Source organism: Dendrobium catenatum, unplaced genomic scaffold (assembly GCF_001605985.2).
Source record: "Dendrobium catenatum unplaced genomic scaffold, ASM160598v2 fragScaff_scaffold_1381, whole genome shotgun sequence".
Lineage (NCBI taxonomy): Eukaryota > Viridiplantae > Streptophyta > Magnoliopsida > Asparagales > Orchidaceae > Dendrobium > Dendrobium catenatum.
Window position 1 is genome coordinate 59,412 of NW_021319843.1, and position 15,167 is coordinate 74,578.

The following is a 15,167-nucleotide window of genomic DNA, read 5'->3' on the forward strand; positions in this document are numbered from 1 at the left end:
GGTTTCAGCTTTACAGTGTACAGATTTCAGAACCATAAAAACCAGAAGAATAATTATTTTAAGATGAACTGAGAACTCCAGACTGGCAGATCAGATGCCATTGCTATAGAATTTGCTTGATCGGAAGGGTTGATCGTTGATAACTCACATGAGGTGACACGTCCGCTAGGAATCTATAAAGACTTGATTAATCATACAGTATGATGACAAGAAGAAATGATCAGATGATAGAATAATTTGCGTCTAATATATAAACACTTTTGTTTTTTTCTCAATTAGGTATATTGGGCCATTTACAAAATTATGAACTCAAGTGCATTTACATTCCCTCTATTTGTTAAAACCAAATAAATCAAAAAATTACATAAAATCATTATTTGCTAGTAGTTTTTATGCTTAAAAACTAATAAATCATGTGAAAAAAATATAGAAGCAAAGAAAATGCTAGCATGCATAAATAGGCATTATGTAGACTTATGTATAAAAATTAAATTTTAAATATCCAATTTAAAGATAAAATATAATATATTTTAATCAAGTGTAATTAATTACAATAGAAATATGACTTCCATTGATTCTCATGTTAGAGCGTAACGTTTCTATCTTTCAACATTATATGATATAATCGTTGTTGGAACCAGGAAAAGCTCACATTTAATAAATGTAGTTGCCCAAATTTTAAGAATTACACATACACACACACACACACACACACACACACACACACACATATATATATATATATATATGCATTTCATAATTTTATTTTAACCATCCTGAAAGAAGGGACTGATTCCGCTCGTAAATACAATCTTCAAAGATAAGAGATGATTCACTCTACAGACTCAAAAGACAAAATCAAGAACTCTTCCCTTATCTAATATGAAATTTGATCAAAGAGTAGGATGTTGACCTTGTGTTTTCCCTAAACCCTTGGTCAAATTGACCAAGCCATACCCCAAGACCAAATCTACTAAGTTCAGTGGGTCAAGCCAAGTCTACTGAAACCAGACCCAGGCCTGGGTCAACCTGGTTGACCCAAATTGACCTAATTCTCTTCCATTTTATTTATAATCAAATTCAAACCTTATTGGCTCAATCTCTTACTTCCCTTGGGTTCCTTGGGTCAGACTAACCTTGTTGAGCTTAAACCCAAGTTCTGGGTCATCCTGGTTGACCAGGTCAACCTAGGTTGACCCATTGAGCCATGTGGAGCCCAAATTAAATTCAAACCATTCCAAAGCTTCCTTGGGCTCAGACCCTCACCCCCTTGGGTCTATTTGATTAGGTTGACCAGGTCAACCATTGACGTGGTCAACCCAAGTCCCCCTTGGTCAAATTTGACTTATTTAGGTCAAATTAATGGTATTTAACCCATTTAAAACCTTCCTATTTCCCTCTTGGTTTGAAACCAAGGCTAATTAACATTATTTCCTTCCTAATTGATCATAGATTTGATCTTGGCCATTGGATATAACCCCAGGGCTATAAATAGGAGAATTAGGGCCCATGGCTATAAATAGGAGAATTAGGGTTCAATGTAAGAGGACGTTGCATCCTATTCTACCCAAGAGCTCTTTAAGCCCGAGTTTTTGTGTGTGTGATCTCCCTTGAGCTCTCCCCACTTTTCCCAAGCCAAACCCATCGGCTAACACTCGCTGAAAGTGAGATCTCCAACGAATCGAGGCTATTTACCTTCTAATATGAATTCCCGTCGATCTAGAGCTGTTCATAACATGATTTATTCTACAAATAGGAGCGTGGATAATCTATAAGTGCAATAAGCCCAAGATCTTTTCAATCCATCCATTGGATCAGGTAAAATTGCAAACGCTAGATTAGAACACTTATATTTAAATAACTTTTCGTACACCGCATTTTAGAAGATCTTTTCTCCCCATGGATGCTCTTCACATAGGCTTTATGTGTTTAAAATTTTATAAAATTTGATTGAGTATATCGAGCGAATGAGCAAGAATATCCTTTCTAGGTCTCGCTCGCGATGTGCATCAAAAGCACGTTTTATGGACCATTGATCACTTGATCAACGATCCGGATTAAGTTGTATGGCAATCTAGTCTAACCGTGCGGTCTGCTCGGTTTCCCATATCCTGTTCCGGCATAATCTCGATCATCCAATCAAACGACGGAAGATCAAACGGCCTTCATCCTGCGTCTACGTAGATAAGTCATCTGTGCATGGGCCTGCCACCGAGGTAATCACCAGGTGATCATTGCGGATTCCTACAATCATCATCAATCATTGGCAGCCGCCACCCGCGGTTTGATTGGCCAATACCGCCTAGCCACGTGGCCCACCGCGCCACCTCCATCGGATTAGTTTTTTTTTTTAATTAATTTTAATCATTTTAAATACCTTTTTTAATCTAATTTCCTTATATAATTATTTAGAAATTATTTTTAAGTCCTAAAATTAAGTATAATATATCAAAATTTTTAGATTTTTATTCTCTTTATTTTAAAAGTAAAATTATCTTTAAATATGTTGTATATCTTAAATTATTTAAATAACTCTATTTTAAACCTTTAATAATCATTTAAATTATTATAATATTGAATATTTTTATAAAAATTAAATATTATATATAATTTTGTTCTAAATAACTAAATAACTATTTTAAAACATATTAATTTAAAATTAAACTTATTTATGATATATTTAGTATCATTTAAGTAATTTTAATCATTTAAACCCTTAAATACTTAATTATTATTAATATTTATTAATTACTTTCAAATAATAATAATAATAATAATAAATACTTTCTTATTCTTTTTTTAATATATATATATTAAATCTCTTTAATTTTGGGAGATCCACTTTGTAGAATTTTAAACATAGATCATGCATATGAATGGCATTCATGGGAGAAAGATTAGTGGGTGACTGAGTTCCAATCATTCACTAATCGTATCATTAAGCATGCTTAATTATTATTTTATCGTCTTTTATATATGCATGACACACGAGCACCTAGTTTAGGCCATCTTAGATCCTAGGATTTGATGTGTTTATATTTTTATGCATTTTCTTTATGCTATCCCAAGGGTTTGTCATTAATTTTGATTTTAAACCTACTTTATATAGCGACACCCTAAGGACAATAATTAAGTATCCGTCTAAAAAATTTAGAAAAATTCTAGAAGCTAGGGTAGATTCTTGATTGATATGAAACTTTAAACACTTGAACTTAGAAGCATCCTAATCCTCCCAAAACTTTTTAGGAATTTTTAGGATCCTTTAAATCTTTTAATTAACAAACCCTAATATACCCCATTAATTAAGCCTTGATAAATTTAGAAAATTCTAATAAATTCAATTTAACTCTAAAAATTGTCTATAATATCTCAAACTCTTTATAATTCAATTCTTAATCTAAAAAAATTAAGAGCCCCTTAATTGGACTTTAATTTGAACCTTAACTTAATTTTGATTAAAAATTAGCTTTTTAATTAAATTAAATAATTAAAATTTTTAAAAATTCTAAATTTTCCTAAACACTTGGTAACATCTCTTTAGGTCATCTATGATTTTTGGCGGTGATTCCAAAACCCCCAAAATACCCTTTAATCAAATAATTTTTAATATTCATTAATTATTCCAAGTTTGAATATTCATAACTAATTCAAAAAAATTCTAAATTGATCAAATTAAAAGTTATTCAAGTCCAATTAAAATATAAAATTTCTTAAAAATATTAGGTTTTCAGAAGCTAACCCAAATAAAAAAGTCAACTCTTCGGTCAACCGTAGTTAACTAGGGTTCAAAATTCTAAAATTCATAACTTTACCTATAAAACTCTAAATCTTGAAAACTGACATTCTAATTACTCCTCTCAAGGCATAATTTTTAATTAAAATACTAGAACCCCTAAACCTAACTTGTTTTCAATAGTTACCTTTTGGACTCCCTTAACTTAGCATGTAGGATGGCCTAGGACCTTCTAAAACCCGTTAATTCAATTTATACTTTAAAGATTACTACCCTTAGTCTTAAAATAGATCCAAAAACTAAATTAATTAAAATAGACCCAATTCATTAAGATGATCCGAAGAAAGATGATCCAAAAGAGGACGATCCACTTGAAGAAGAAGACTCGAAGATAAAATGTCTTGCTTTTAAGACTTGCGTCATTCAGTAGGATTAGAATACAGGTTGTTGTCGATGGGGCCTGACAACCATTACTTTTATGTAGAGTCTGAGTTGTACTTATACGACACTTACCGTAGTCTGTGAACTTTTCTTTTACTTTGGATTAATTTATATTGATGTATTTATATTATGTGCTAAGTAAAAATTGCATGTTTTTCTTAGATTTCTTTCTTGTATGTGTGTGGCATGATTTCATTAGGTTCTTTAAGGACAAAAATCTTTTTTCACTCATAACAAAAATCTAAAATTTTAAGAATTAATCAACTTAGAAATCTAATGACTTAGGGAATAGTCAGAATCATTCAGAGTCGGGTGCATATTAATGCATTTCTCTTCTCATATGCTATAAGACACTTTCCCGCCTGTGGGTAGAGTCCGGATAATTTAACTTATGAGGATGAGGTACCAGACCTAGGGAAGCTCATTCTTTTTTAAAAAAAAAAAATTATTATTTTTATAAGTCTTTTTAAAATTTCATTCATACATGATTTGAAGCTTTTAACTAGCATGCATTGCATTATAAACTAACTAATTAAAAATTTTAATTGCATTAGCTTTAGGAGCATTCACCATACATAAGTCTAATATTAATTAAGAAACTCTCTAGATGTCTGCCTTACTTTCAAAAATTGAGCTAACTACCCATCTTTCATAAAGACTAAATATTATGAATATTACGCTCTTAGATAGTTAGTTGGCTTTCTTTTTCAGGCAGGATATAAGCCCAAGATGCATTAGTTAGGACACATGTATTAGTGCTAGGTGTAGAACACTAAACACACTCTAGATTTAGGATTAAAGGCTACTACATTCGGTGTCTCATAGTACGTTTCATCGGTGGATAAGTTCTCTATTTTTTAGGGGCTATAAATCCTACTTATTCGCGTCATATGGATGACGTCACCTCCATCTTCCCCTTCTGTATGCATTGTGTGCATTATTTTTTTTCTCCAATATCTTCTTAGTACCTTAGTCCATCTGTATGTTTGTGTTAACCATGCATGTTGACTAAGCCCACTTGAACCCTTTCTTCCATTTGAGTAGGAATTTCTTAGTCTCCACACTCTCTGCCAATCCCATTTTGGAATAAATAATATCAAATCCTTAATCGAGAGTATTCTCAAGCTCCAACTTGAGATGTAATTAACCATGGGAGCTTGAGCCCATGGAAAATAGAACTCCACCATCAAATAAATCATACTCGAGTTGAAATATCGGGTGGGGGGAAACCTATTATTTCAATCAAGTCGTACATATTATTACACATTGGGGTGTGTTGGCGAGAGCCGCTATCCTCAATGGTTAATCATATGTGCGATTTAATCTGCCCTTCCAGTAGCTCGCTTGCGAAGAGCACGGAGGCATGTGATCACCTTGTCCTTCGAGATGGTACGGTCGTATACCCTTTGCACTCTGTTCGTCACATGATGGTGTCCTTTTGAAGGTCCACATAGAAGTGTCAATATTTGACCCGACCCAAACCCTAACAAAAATTTTTGGGTTCGGGTTCAAGAATTTGACCCATTTGAAAAAAAAAAACAGGTTGGTTACGAGTCAACCCGCTAACTCCAAATTAACCTAGAAACCGGCATCTCATCAGCTCAGTCGTTCGCGTCAACTCTTGTCTCGTCTCATCGTGTCATGTTAACTTATCAATCCACCGTCCGTGTGTCGTCCTCAACTGAAGGTTGCCGGTAGCCGGAGGATTGATAGCACTGCGTCGTCACTATAGCTTTAGCCGTCGCTGACTCGGGTTGGCGGGTCATGTTGGGTTAACCTCGGTCTGAAGTAGGTCGGATTTGTGTTCAAAAAAGTTACTTTGTTTGTAAAAATGGGTTGGCTTCAGGTCGAGCCAACTTGTGTCGGGTCAGTTCCAGATAGTACCCGAACCCGACTCGTGACCCGATTTTGACAAAGAGAGCTTTCTCAGTTGCATTGGGGAAAGTGAACGAAGAGCAATGCAGCTTCCATATTGTTCATAATGATTTTATCTTATTTGAACACTATTAGCTAAATAGGTTGGATTGTGATTTGAGGTGATTGATTAACTAGTTAAATATAGGAGATTAAAAGATGTTTAAACAGTGACAATATGTATTCTTTTAATCAGCTTGTCTTGATTAGTTTGGTCTTAATTAATTAATTGCCAGCCAACAGCCACTGCAATTTTATATGAAAAATATCAAATGGAAATCTACAATGTAAAGAAGTTTTTGTTTTTATTTGTTAAATAAATATTGGTATGTGTATTTTATAGGGATATTATTATTAAATTTAAAGTGAACAATAAAATTTTTAAGTATTAAAATTATTTTAATTAAGATGTAATTTTGATGTATCAAAATAGTTTAAGATTAGAAATTTTAAGTGTCAAACACTCAAAGGTAGACAAAGGAATATTTATTATAAATATAAGAAAATATTGCACTTTTTTTTTTTAATTTTTAAAGTTAAGTCATGATGCACTTTAAGGACGTTAAATTACTTTGAGATGAGTGCAAAACATATCCAATGATTTTAAGCCTATCCTAACGACCCAATTTTATACTTTAAGCTAGTTTTAATGACAGATTTACATCTAAATAATTTCCTAATAAGCAATATCATTTTTTTTTCAAATATTAAATATTAAATAATTTAAAGTAAAAGAAGAAAAAAGTGTTCATAAAAAAATTTTGGATTGAGAGTTATTATAAAAGAATTAAAAAGAAAAATCTAATTTATAGATGCTAATTTCTAATTATAAATTTTATATAGCATTTAATTTACTAATATCATATAAAAATAATAAATAAAATTTATTTTTTTTACTTCATAACCATATATGCCTTACAACTTAATGACATTCCAACAACCATATGCAAGAGTGGGATGCAAAGCTCTTTTGTTTAATTTTGAAAAATGTTTTATTTCTAAAAATAATTTAAAATTATTAAAAAATCATTCATTGTCATCATATTATAAAAAATAAAATTTTTATTTTAGAATATTCAGATTTAATTTTCATTAAAATAAAATTTATTCTAAATTTAAAATAAAAAAAAATATAAATTATATTTGAATATTCTATTATAAATTGTTTTTAATCATTGATTATGCCAATTAATGATTTCTATAGTAATCATAATATAAAAAGTGATATTATTTAATAATTTATATAAAATATTTAAAAATAATAATAATAATGTTTAAGATAATAATAATATATATATATATCTCTCCAAAATTAAGGAAAAAAAATCTTAAATTGGTCCCAGCATTCAAGTATTGTTGGACCTCATGAAGCCATTTAGATTTTTCAGCACAATCACATGCATGTACCTTTCTTTACCTGCTGCACTCTAAATGCACAAATTTTGTTGTTTTGCAATTGCTTTCAGAAATCTAAAGCTTTAATTAAATAGTACCAGTGTACCACACAAAAAATAATAATATAAACTTTCAAATCAGATAAAAAAATATAAAAATATGAATTAAATAATATTTTTTTAGGGAAAACCCACGGAGGGGCCTGTGCGTTTATATAAAGAGAAAAGTACAAGGTCCTTAAAGGGACATCGAGCTTTCTATTGCTCAAATGAGCTACAAAAATAAAAACAAAAAATCCTATGAGCTCAAGATTCGTGCTATACAAAGTACAGAAAAACCTTGGTATATTCTATGGAGCACCAAAAGAGGCACCCAAAAAGAGAGGAAGCAGCAAATCAAAACCTTCAGCGCGAGCTTCCTGTCCAAAAAATTGGTAGAAATATAACCTGCACAAAAAAGATCCTGAAAAAAAGAGAGCAAAAACCTCCATGATAGACATAAAAACAAATAGCAAAAAAAAAAGGGAAAGTACCACCAATGATAGATTTTAAGCCCAGTCAAGATCCCACATAAATAAACCACCTTGGTCCTCCAAATCACCAGAAAAATAATACAGCAGAATAAGATCTGAAGACACGTACACTAACCATAAACAGTACCCCCCAACACAGCTATCATTACAAGGAGAAACCAACCCAATGGACAACCCCCAAATAACATCCAGGCAAAGCCCGAGCAGACACCCACCAACCATTTTCCTCACAACAATAATGCCCCAGGTAGCTTGACAAGGTAAGGGCAAACAGAAAGGCCCCAACCAGCACAACCACAGAGAACCGAGTTCCGAGCACCCAGAAACCAAAATAAAGAGTAACAAGCCAATCAGAAAAATCCCACTACTGCTCCAACAAAACCAAAGCTGAAGGCATAAACCATAACATATAATCCAGCACAAAAAACAACCACTGAACATCGTACCCAGCACATACCAAAGGAACAACAAAAAAACCAGCCTTCAATATAAGAAACAACCATTAAATACATGATTTAATCAGGCAATAAGATCTCAAGATGGAATGAAAACCGCGAACATCATAAGGTAAGACATGATGCCACTCAATCCAACACAAAGGCCTCCCCCCGACATACCAGAAATAAGCAGAAGGAAGCACCCAAAAAGACACCCAACCAAAAATGAACTAGATAACACCAAACCAAAAACCAGAGCACCACCTTCCTCATAACCCAGGAAACATAGCAAGCCCAGGCCATACAGCAATTCCCCACCCTGCTAGATTCCCAGGAATTCAACAAAGAAATCCCAAAGCACCCAGAAAGCTTAATAGAGAAGAAAAAGACAACTAGTAAGAACCCGTCTATGATCCAGCCAAAATCCTAGTAATGCTCCAACAAAATCAAACCAACCACCAAGCCTTGAAAGAGCCAGCTGCAGATAGCCAAGAAGCCAACAAAATCCAGCCCTCTTAGAACCCAAGGGAGGAGAGCAACAAGCAGGTCACCCATCAAATGGAGGTTGCAATCATCGCTCAACCTGAAAAAATCACATAATAAGTAGAAGAAATCCACCAGCATAGATAAAGCAAGGCCAAGAAACCTAGCCAGATAAAAACCCAGGCAAGACACCTCAAGCCCAAACTAACTAGCGAAGCAGGGCCAACCGAAAGAAACATAAAAGCACAGGGGAAGAAAATTAACTTTTAACATAAGGAAAGAAAATGTTGTCTAATCTTAATAGGCCTTTTAGAGGAGTAGGAGCATTGGATTCCATAATGTCCATAAAACATTCAATCCTAGCCCCAAACCTAGCCAACCAAATCGCACAAGTATTACCTTCCTTAACCACATTAGAAGTATCAACATAGATGAAAACCAACAAATGCTTAATATCACTAACAATGTAAAAAGCCTCAGCTTCACAAGCCGAATCCACATCATTAAAAAGACATTGAATATTAAAAGAGGGATCAGTCTCAATAGTAATGCTAGCAATGTCAAGGGACATACAACATCTTAAGCCATAAAGAATATAAGTAAGAAGAGCAATAAGAGGTTTACCATTACGAAGAGGCCCCGCAATTAAATAATATTTAATTTCAAGTTAAATATGTTTTAGGGTTTTTGTGGGTGGTTGTGGTTTTTATAAAAATAATTTTTAAAAAATTATTATGGCCATTATGAATATCTTCTATTTAAAAAAATAAGAAAATAACTTTTTTATAGCTCCCACACATTCATAAATTTAATTAAAAAAAAACTTTTTGCCAAATTTTTTTAAAAAAAGCAATAAGAAAACAGTACTTGTAAGCGCTACAGCACTTATCTTAATGTATATTAAAAAATTGAAGTTCATATGAACAATTTTGTATTACAATATACAAAATTTGAACAGCTAAACAATCATTTTCATGCAATGATTTTTAGAGGCAGGCAGAGCTTCTTTATATATTCATATAATTTATTTATGATTTTATTATTAAATCGATTAATCAATCCTTTTCAATGAAGCTGAAAAAACTAATTCTTTTGTGTCAATTATCAATTATGTGTCAGATTTTCAAAAAAAATATTAATATTAAAATACCTATATTTAAAATGTAATATGATTAAATTTTTTTAATATAAAGTTATTAAAAATATTTAAGAATTTAAATAACTTTTTTATCAAATATTTGCATATTATTTCTCACTATTTTTTAATTTATTACAATAATGATTTGAATTAGAATAATATTTTATTTTTTATAATGAATGAGTTAGCATCAAAACTAACTTGAACTAGTAAAATCGAGCTTGGCTTTGAGCAAAAGCTTGATTAATTTATTAAGTTTAAGCTGATATCAGAGCTAACTTAGGGTTCGTTTGGGACAACCTTTTTATTATTTTTAAAAGAATTTTCTAGTACAAAAATTTAAATTTATATATTAAATAATTGCTTTAAGAAGCAACAAGAAAGCCTTCCCAAACGAAACCTTAGCCTTTGTTTGTGGCAGCTTTCTTACGACTTTTTAAGCCAATTTTTTAGTATAAACTTTCTAATTCTGAAATTTTTTGTACTAGAAAATTACTCTAAAAAAGAGTTAGAAAGATATTCAAAGCCTTAAGCTCAACTCATTTACACGCCCCATCTCTAATTTAGTGGATGCTATTCTACAACAAAAACATTAAGCCTCTATCCCACTATGTGGGGTAGGCTACATGAATCTTTTTTTCTCCATTATGTATTATTAAGTGTCAAATTCTCTCTTAATTCTAATAAAAAATATCATTTCTAATACTTTTTTAACTGTCTTGTTAGGTCTAACTCAATATTTCTTAATAATAGTCAGATCTAGTACGTCTACTCTCCTAACTGGGTCATTCAAAGACCGATGTTTTATATAACCAAACCATCTAACGCGACTCTCTCTAATCTTATCTGTCATTGAAGCTACTCCAAGCTTTTCAGGCTTGACGGATCAAAATTAAACAAGCCGCGATACATTTTTTGTGCAATTTAGTTGTTTGATTTGGGGCAAATCAAATGCATTGAAACATTTTTTCTATTTATTATAATATATTTCGAATATACCGAAAGGCAAAGGAGATCTGCGACGAAATCCCCAGCGGGGGGGCGATATGAAAAAATAATAAGTTTTGGTGGATTAGAAAATCATAATATTTTATTTTACTTTGCTGGATATCAAATACTAAAAAATAAATTTAGAAAAATAAAATACAATAATGTTCTAAAACAGCTAACTAGACAACCCTTCAATATTGTCCATATCCTTAAATATATAAAATCACCAGAGAGGTTTAGGGCAAAGTATTGAATACTTTTTAAAGGAATCAATAGAGCTAACACAGCTTTGCATGGGATATTCTTAAAAATGCTGGCTTATGATGATAGATTGAATGCTTGCTTACAGGGTGGCAAATATATTATAGTTACATAAATTTTTTTAATATTTTTAAAAGAAAAAAACAAATATTTTACTTTATAAAAATATAAAATATTTTTATATATTTTCACAAAAATACTTCAAAGAAAGTGTTGCATGGAAAATATTTCTGACATATTCACTAAATAAGGCTTCGCTTAGAACAGCTTTCTTATCACTTTCTAAAACAATTTTTAAGTACAAAAATTTTATGAATTAAAAATTTTTCTACTAAAAGGTTATTTTAAGTACAAACGATAAAAAAGTTGTCCCAAAGTATATAAAAAAGGAAAAAAAAAAACTTGATTAGACTCAAAAAATAGAGAAGTAGATTAGTAACAACAATAGCATCAATGCATCATCTCCTTCTCTACATTAAATCTTCATATTTCCAGTAGTACTTGGTTGCATTATCTCTTAATTGGTGGTATAGATAAACTTGCATCACTTTTGAATTTTAGGTTTTGTTTGAGACGGATTTCTTACTGTTTTTTAAAGTGGTTTTTCAGTACAAAAATAAATTTTTTGTATTAAAAAACTGCTTTATATAGCATAAAGAAAGCCGTCCCAAAAGAGGCCTTTATGTGTTATTCGATCTATGTGAAGTTGTGGCCTTAAGTGGATCTCATCGAGCCATGTAACTTTAGGAGTCTGGTTATTATGATATTTTATGTGTTTGTTCTTTATCTTTTTTTAGGTTTCGTTTGGGACGGAGTTTGTAATGCTTCTTAAATTAGCTTTCTAGTACAAAATTAAAATTTTGCACTAAAAGATGCTTTAAGAAGCAGTAAAAAAGCCATCCCAAATGAAGCCTTAATTTTTCACCTAAATCCTTATGGAAATCCTCTAAAAAAAACCCCTGACAAATTTTTTTTTTTGGATGAAAATTTGGGTTACAAAATTTCACCAAAAGTTAATTAACTTAACTTTTATCATCATTAAATTTACTTAAAAAAATTTTGAGTTAAAATCCTCACCAAATTTTTTTCTTTTTTTTTCCTTGAAGTGTATATCCACATAGCTAGGGCTGTCAAAACCGGGTCACGGGTCGGGTTCGGGTCTAACCCGAAATTGACCCGACACTGTTCAACCCGACTCGAACCCGGGTCAGTTTTCCGAACTCGAACCCGACCCGCTTCGGGTCTGGGTCAATCCGAACACGACCCGATTCGGGTATATTTTATTAAATTTTTTTATTTAATTCAATTTATTTAAATCTAAATCAAATTAAGGTAAGATTTACTTCAATTAATTTAAAGTAAATCAATATTAATTTAATTTGAGCAGTAATGTTTATAATTTTTTGAAATATCGTTTACTTATTTCATAAAAATCCATTAAAACCCTCCTAAATTAATTAAAAACGGGTCAAATCGGGTTGATTTAGGATTTCCGGGTCAACCCGAATCTGACCTGGTTCGAGTTCGGGTACCCGAAATTTTGCAAATCGAATTTTTAGTTCGGATTAAATATTGACGCCCCTACACATAGCAAAGGTTTCTTCCTCTACTCTGTGAAACATGCCGCGTAACAAATTGGAAGTAAAGTGATTTCTTCACCGCGATTTCCCTCCTTAAATACAACTCCATCCTAGCTGGCTTTCTTCAAGCTTTCTCAACCTCCCTGTTTCCCTTCTCCCCTGTCATTAATTACCTTACATAATCATAAAAATCTCTATTTTTTTCTCCGGCAACCATTTCCTTTCCTCTTTCGTCCACCGCCGCCACCGCGGCCGCTGCCGCCGCTTATTCACTGTACTCTTCTTCCACCATGAGCTTGCCAATCGTTGCCATCTCGATTTTAGGAATTCTCACCACCGCCATATTCCTCCTCACCTACTACATCTTCGTCATCAAATGCTGCCTCAACTGGCATTCTTCCGACCTCCTCCACCACCTCTTCTCCACCTCCCGCCGCCACAGCTTCCCTTCCTCCACCGCCGCCGAATCCACCGGTCTCGATCCCGCCGCCATCCGCTCCATCCCATCTTTCCGCTACTCCTCCATCCCCTTCTACACCCCTGCCGAATGCGCCGTCTGCCTATCGGATTTCCGCTCCGGCGAGCGCCTCCGCCTCCTCCCCGACTGCTCTCACGCCTTCCACATCGACTGCATCGACGCGTGGCTCCAGTCTAATACCAGCTGCCCTCTATGCCGCTCTCGCATCTCGAATCCGTTTCCTCCTTCGGCGGATCACCACATCACTCCGATTCAAAGCGTGGTTATTGAGGTGAGCGAGGAGGTGATAAGGAATCAGAGACGGAGGTTAGTGCACGCGGTTAGCATGGGAGATGAGTGCATTGAGGTTAGGAGAGATAAAGACGAGTTCTTTGCGGTTCAGCCATTGAGAAGATCGTTGTCTTTGGATTCCTCCTGTGATCCCCAGCTCTACGTTTCAGTTCAGGAAACTCTTCGAATGAATCCGAATTTGGTTTATGGTGAAGAGAGTAGTAACAGCGGCGGAGGAGGAAGCGGGAGAGTACGGCGGCCGTTCTTTCCCTTCGTACAACTCGGCCGGAGCTCGAGGAGCGCCGTACAGCCAGTGGATATCGATGTTTTATGAAATGGAGAGAAGGAAGAAGGAAGAAGGAAAAAAGGAAGAGAAATTAAAGAGGGAAAAGGGTAAAGGCGGCTGCTTGATCTGGTTTGAGCAGATGAAATTTTGCTGTGGTTTCTGATTTTCTTCGTTTTTTTTTTTTTCCTTTCTTCACAGCAATATGCTAATTTACATTTAGATGAAGCTATACTCATTCCTTGACGCAAATGTAATTTCTAATTTTATTTATTGGAGTAGCTTTTTTTTTTCAGGTGATGTAATTAGAAAATTTGTCTAAGATGAAATATGAAAAATGATAACCAAATTGCTTAATATTTGGCAAAAATGGTAAGGTAGTTAATTTTTTTTTGTCATAGAAAAAAAAAACTAAAAAAAAAAGAGTTAAAAAATGATTGTACTAGATTATAGGAATAATTGAGGCCGCTTCAACTAAAAAAAAAAAAAAGAAAGAAAAGAGAGATTGCTCCTAATTTCTGATCTGGATACTATCAAATCATGATTGCCTGATAGGACTTCTTGTCAAAGGGTGTAAATAAAAAGTCGATAGGGAAGTAATTCTAAGGCGAATTGGCCTAGCTTTAAGAACTTGAAGAAAAAAATTTAGGCTTCGTTTGGAACATTTTTTTTTGTTAAAGTAACTTTTTAATATAAAAAATTTAATTTTTATGCTAAAAATTTACTTTAAAAAGTAATAAAAAAGTTATCCTAAATGAAGCCTTAATAACATAACTAAACATTTCTCAAAAAACTTCTAACCCGAGCACGAGCACACATAAAGAAGATTGGACTAGATTGTAGGAACAATCGAAGATGATTCAAGTGAAGAAAAGAAAGGATGCTCTTGATTCTAAAAGTACTACCAAATTATGATTGGTTGATAGGGCTTCTTATTAGGGGCTATAAAAAAAGGGTGATAGCGAAGTAATACTTTCACGAATTGGCCTAATTTTAAGAACTTCTAGCGAAAGATTTTCAATGATAGGGTTGACTTTCAATGATAGGGTTGACTTTCAAACCCACAATTATGAGCTTTGTTTGTTTAATGGTTAAAAGAAAAAAATCTTTTATGGAGTGTTTTTTTTTTCTAAATTTAAAATGATATTATTTTAAGTTACTGACAGTGTAAAAGTAAAGGGCATCATGGTTTAATGTGAAAAAAAATCAAAATAAGGAAAAAAAAAAACAAC

The 15,167-nt window shown here is 32.9% G+C and overlaps 1 protein-coding gene across 1 annotated transcript; it reads left to right on the forward strand.

Moving 5' to 3' along the window:
- The first annotated feature begins 12,940 nt into the window (after window positions 1-12,940).
- On the forward strand, window positions 12,941-14,006 carry LOC110098911 (RING-H2 finger protein ATL16-like). Its single transcript, XM_020825863.2, has one exon. The coding sequence runs from the start codon at window positions 13,195-13,197 to the stop codon at window positions 13,984-13,986; it is 792 nt and encodes a 263-aa protein (XP_020681522.1). The 5' UTR covers window positions 12,941-13,194; the 3' UTR covers window positions 13,987-14,006.
- Window positions 14,007-15,167: the final 1,161 nt, after the last annotated feature.

Excerpts from the sequence above, each read along its gene's own strand:
- LOC110098911 (XM_020825863.2), top strand. The coding sequence starts at position 13,195 with ATGAGCTTGCCAATCGTTGCCATCTCGATTTTAGGAATTCTCACCACC.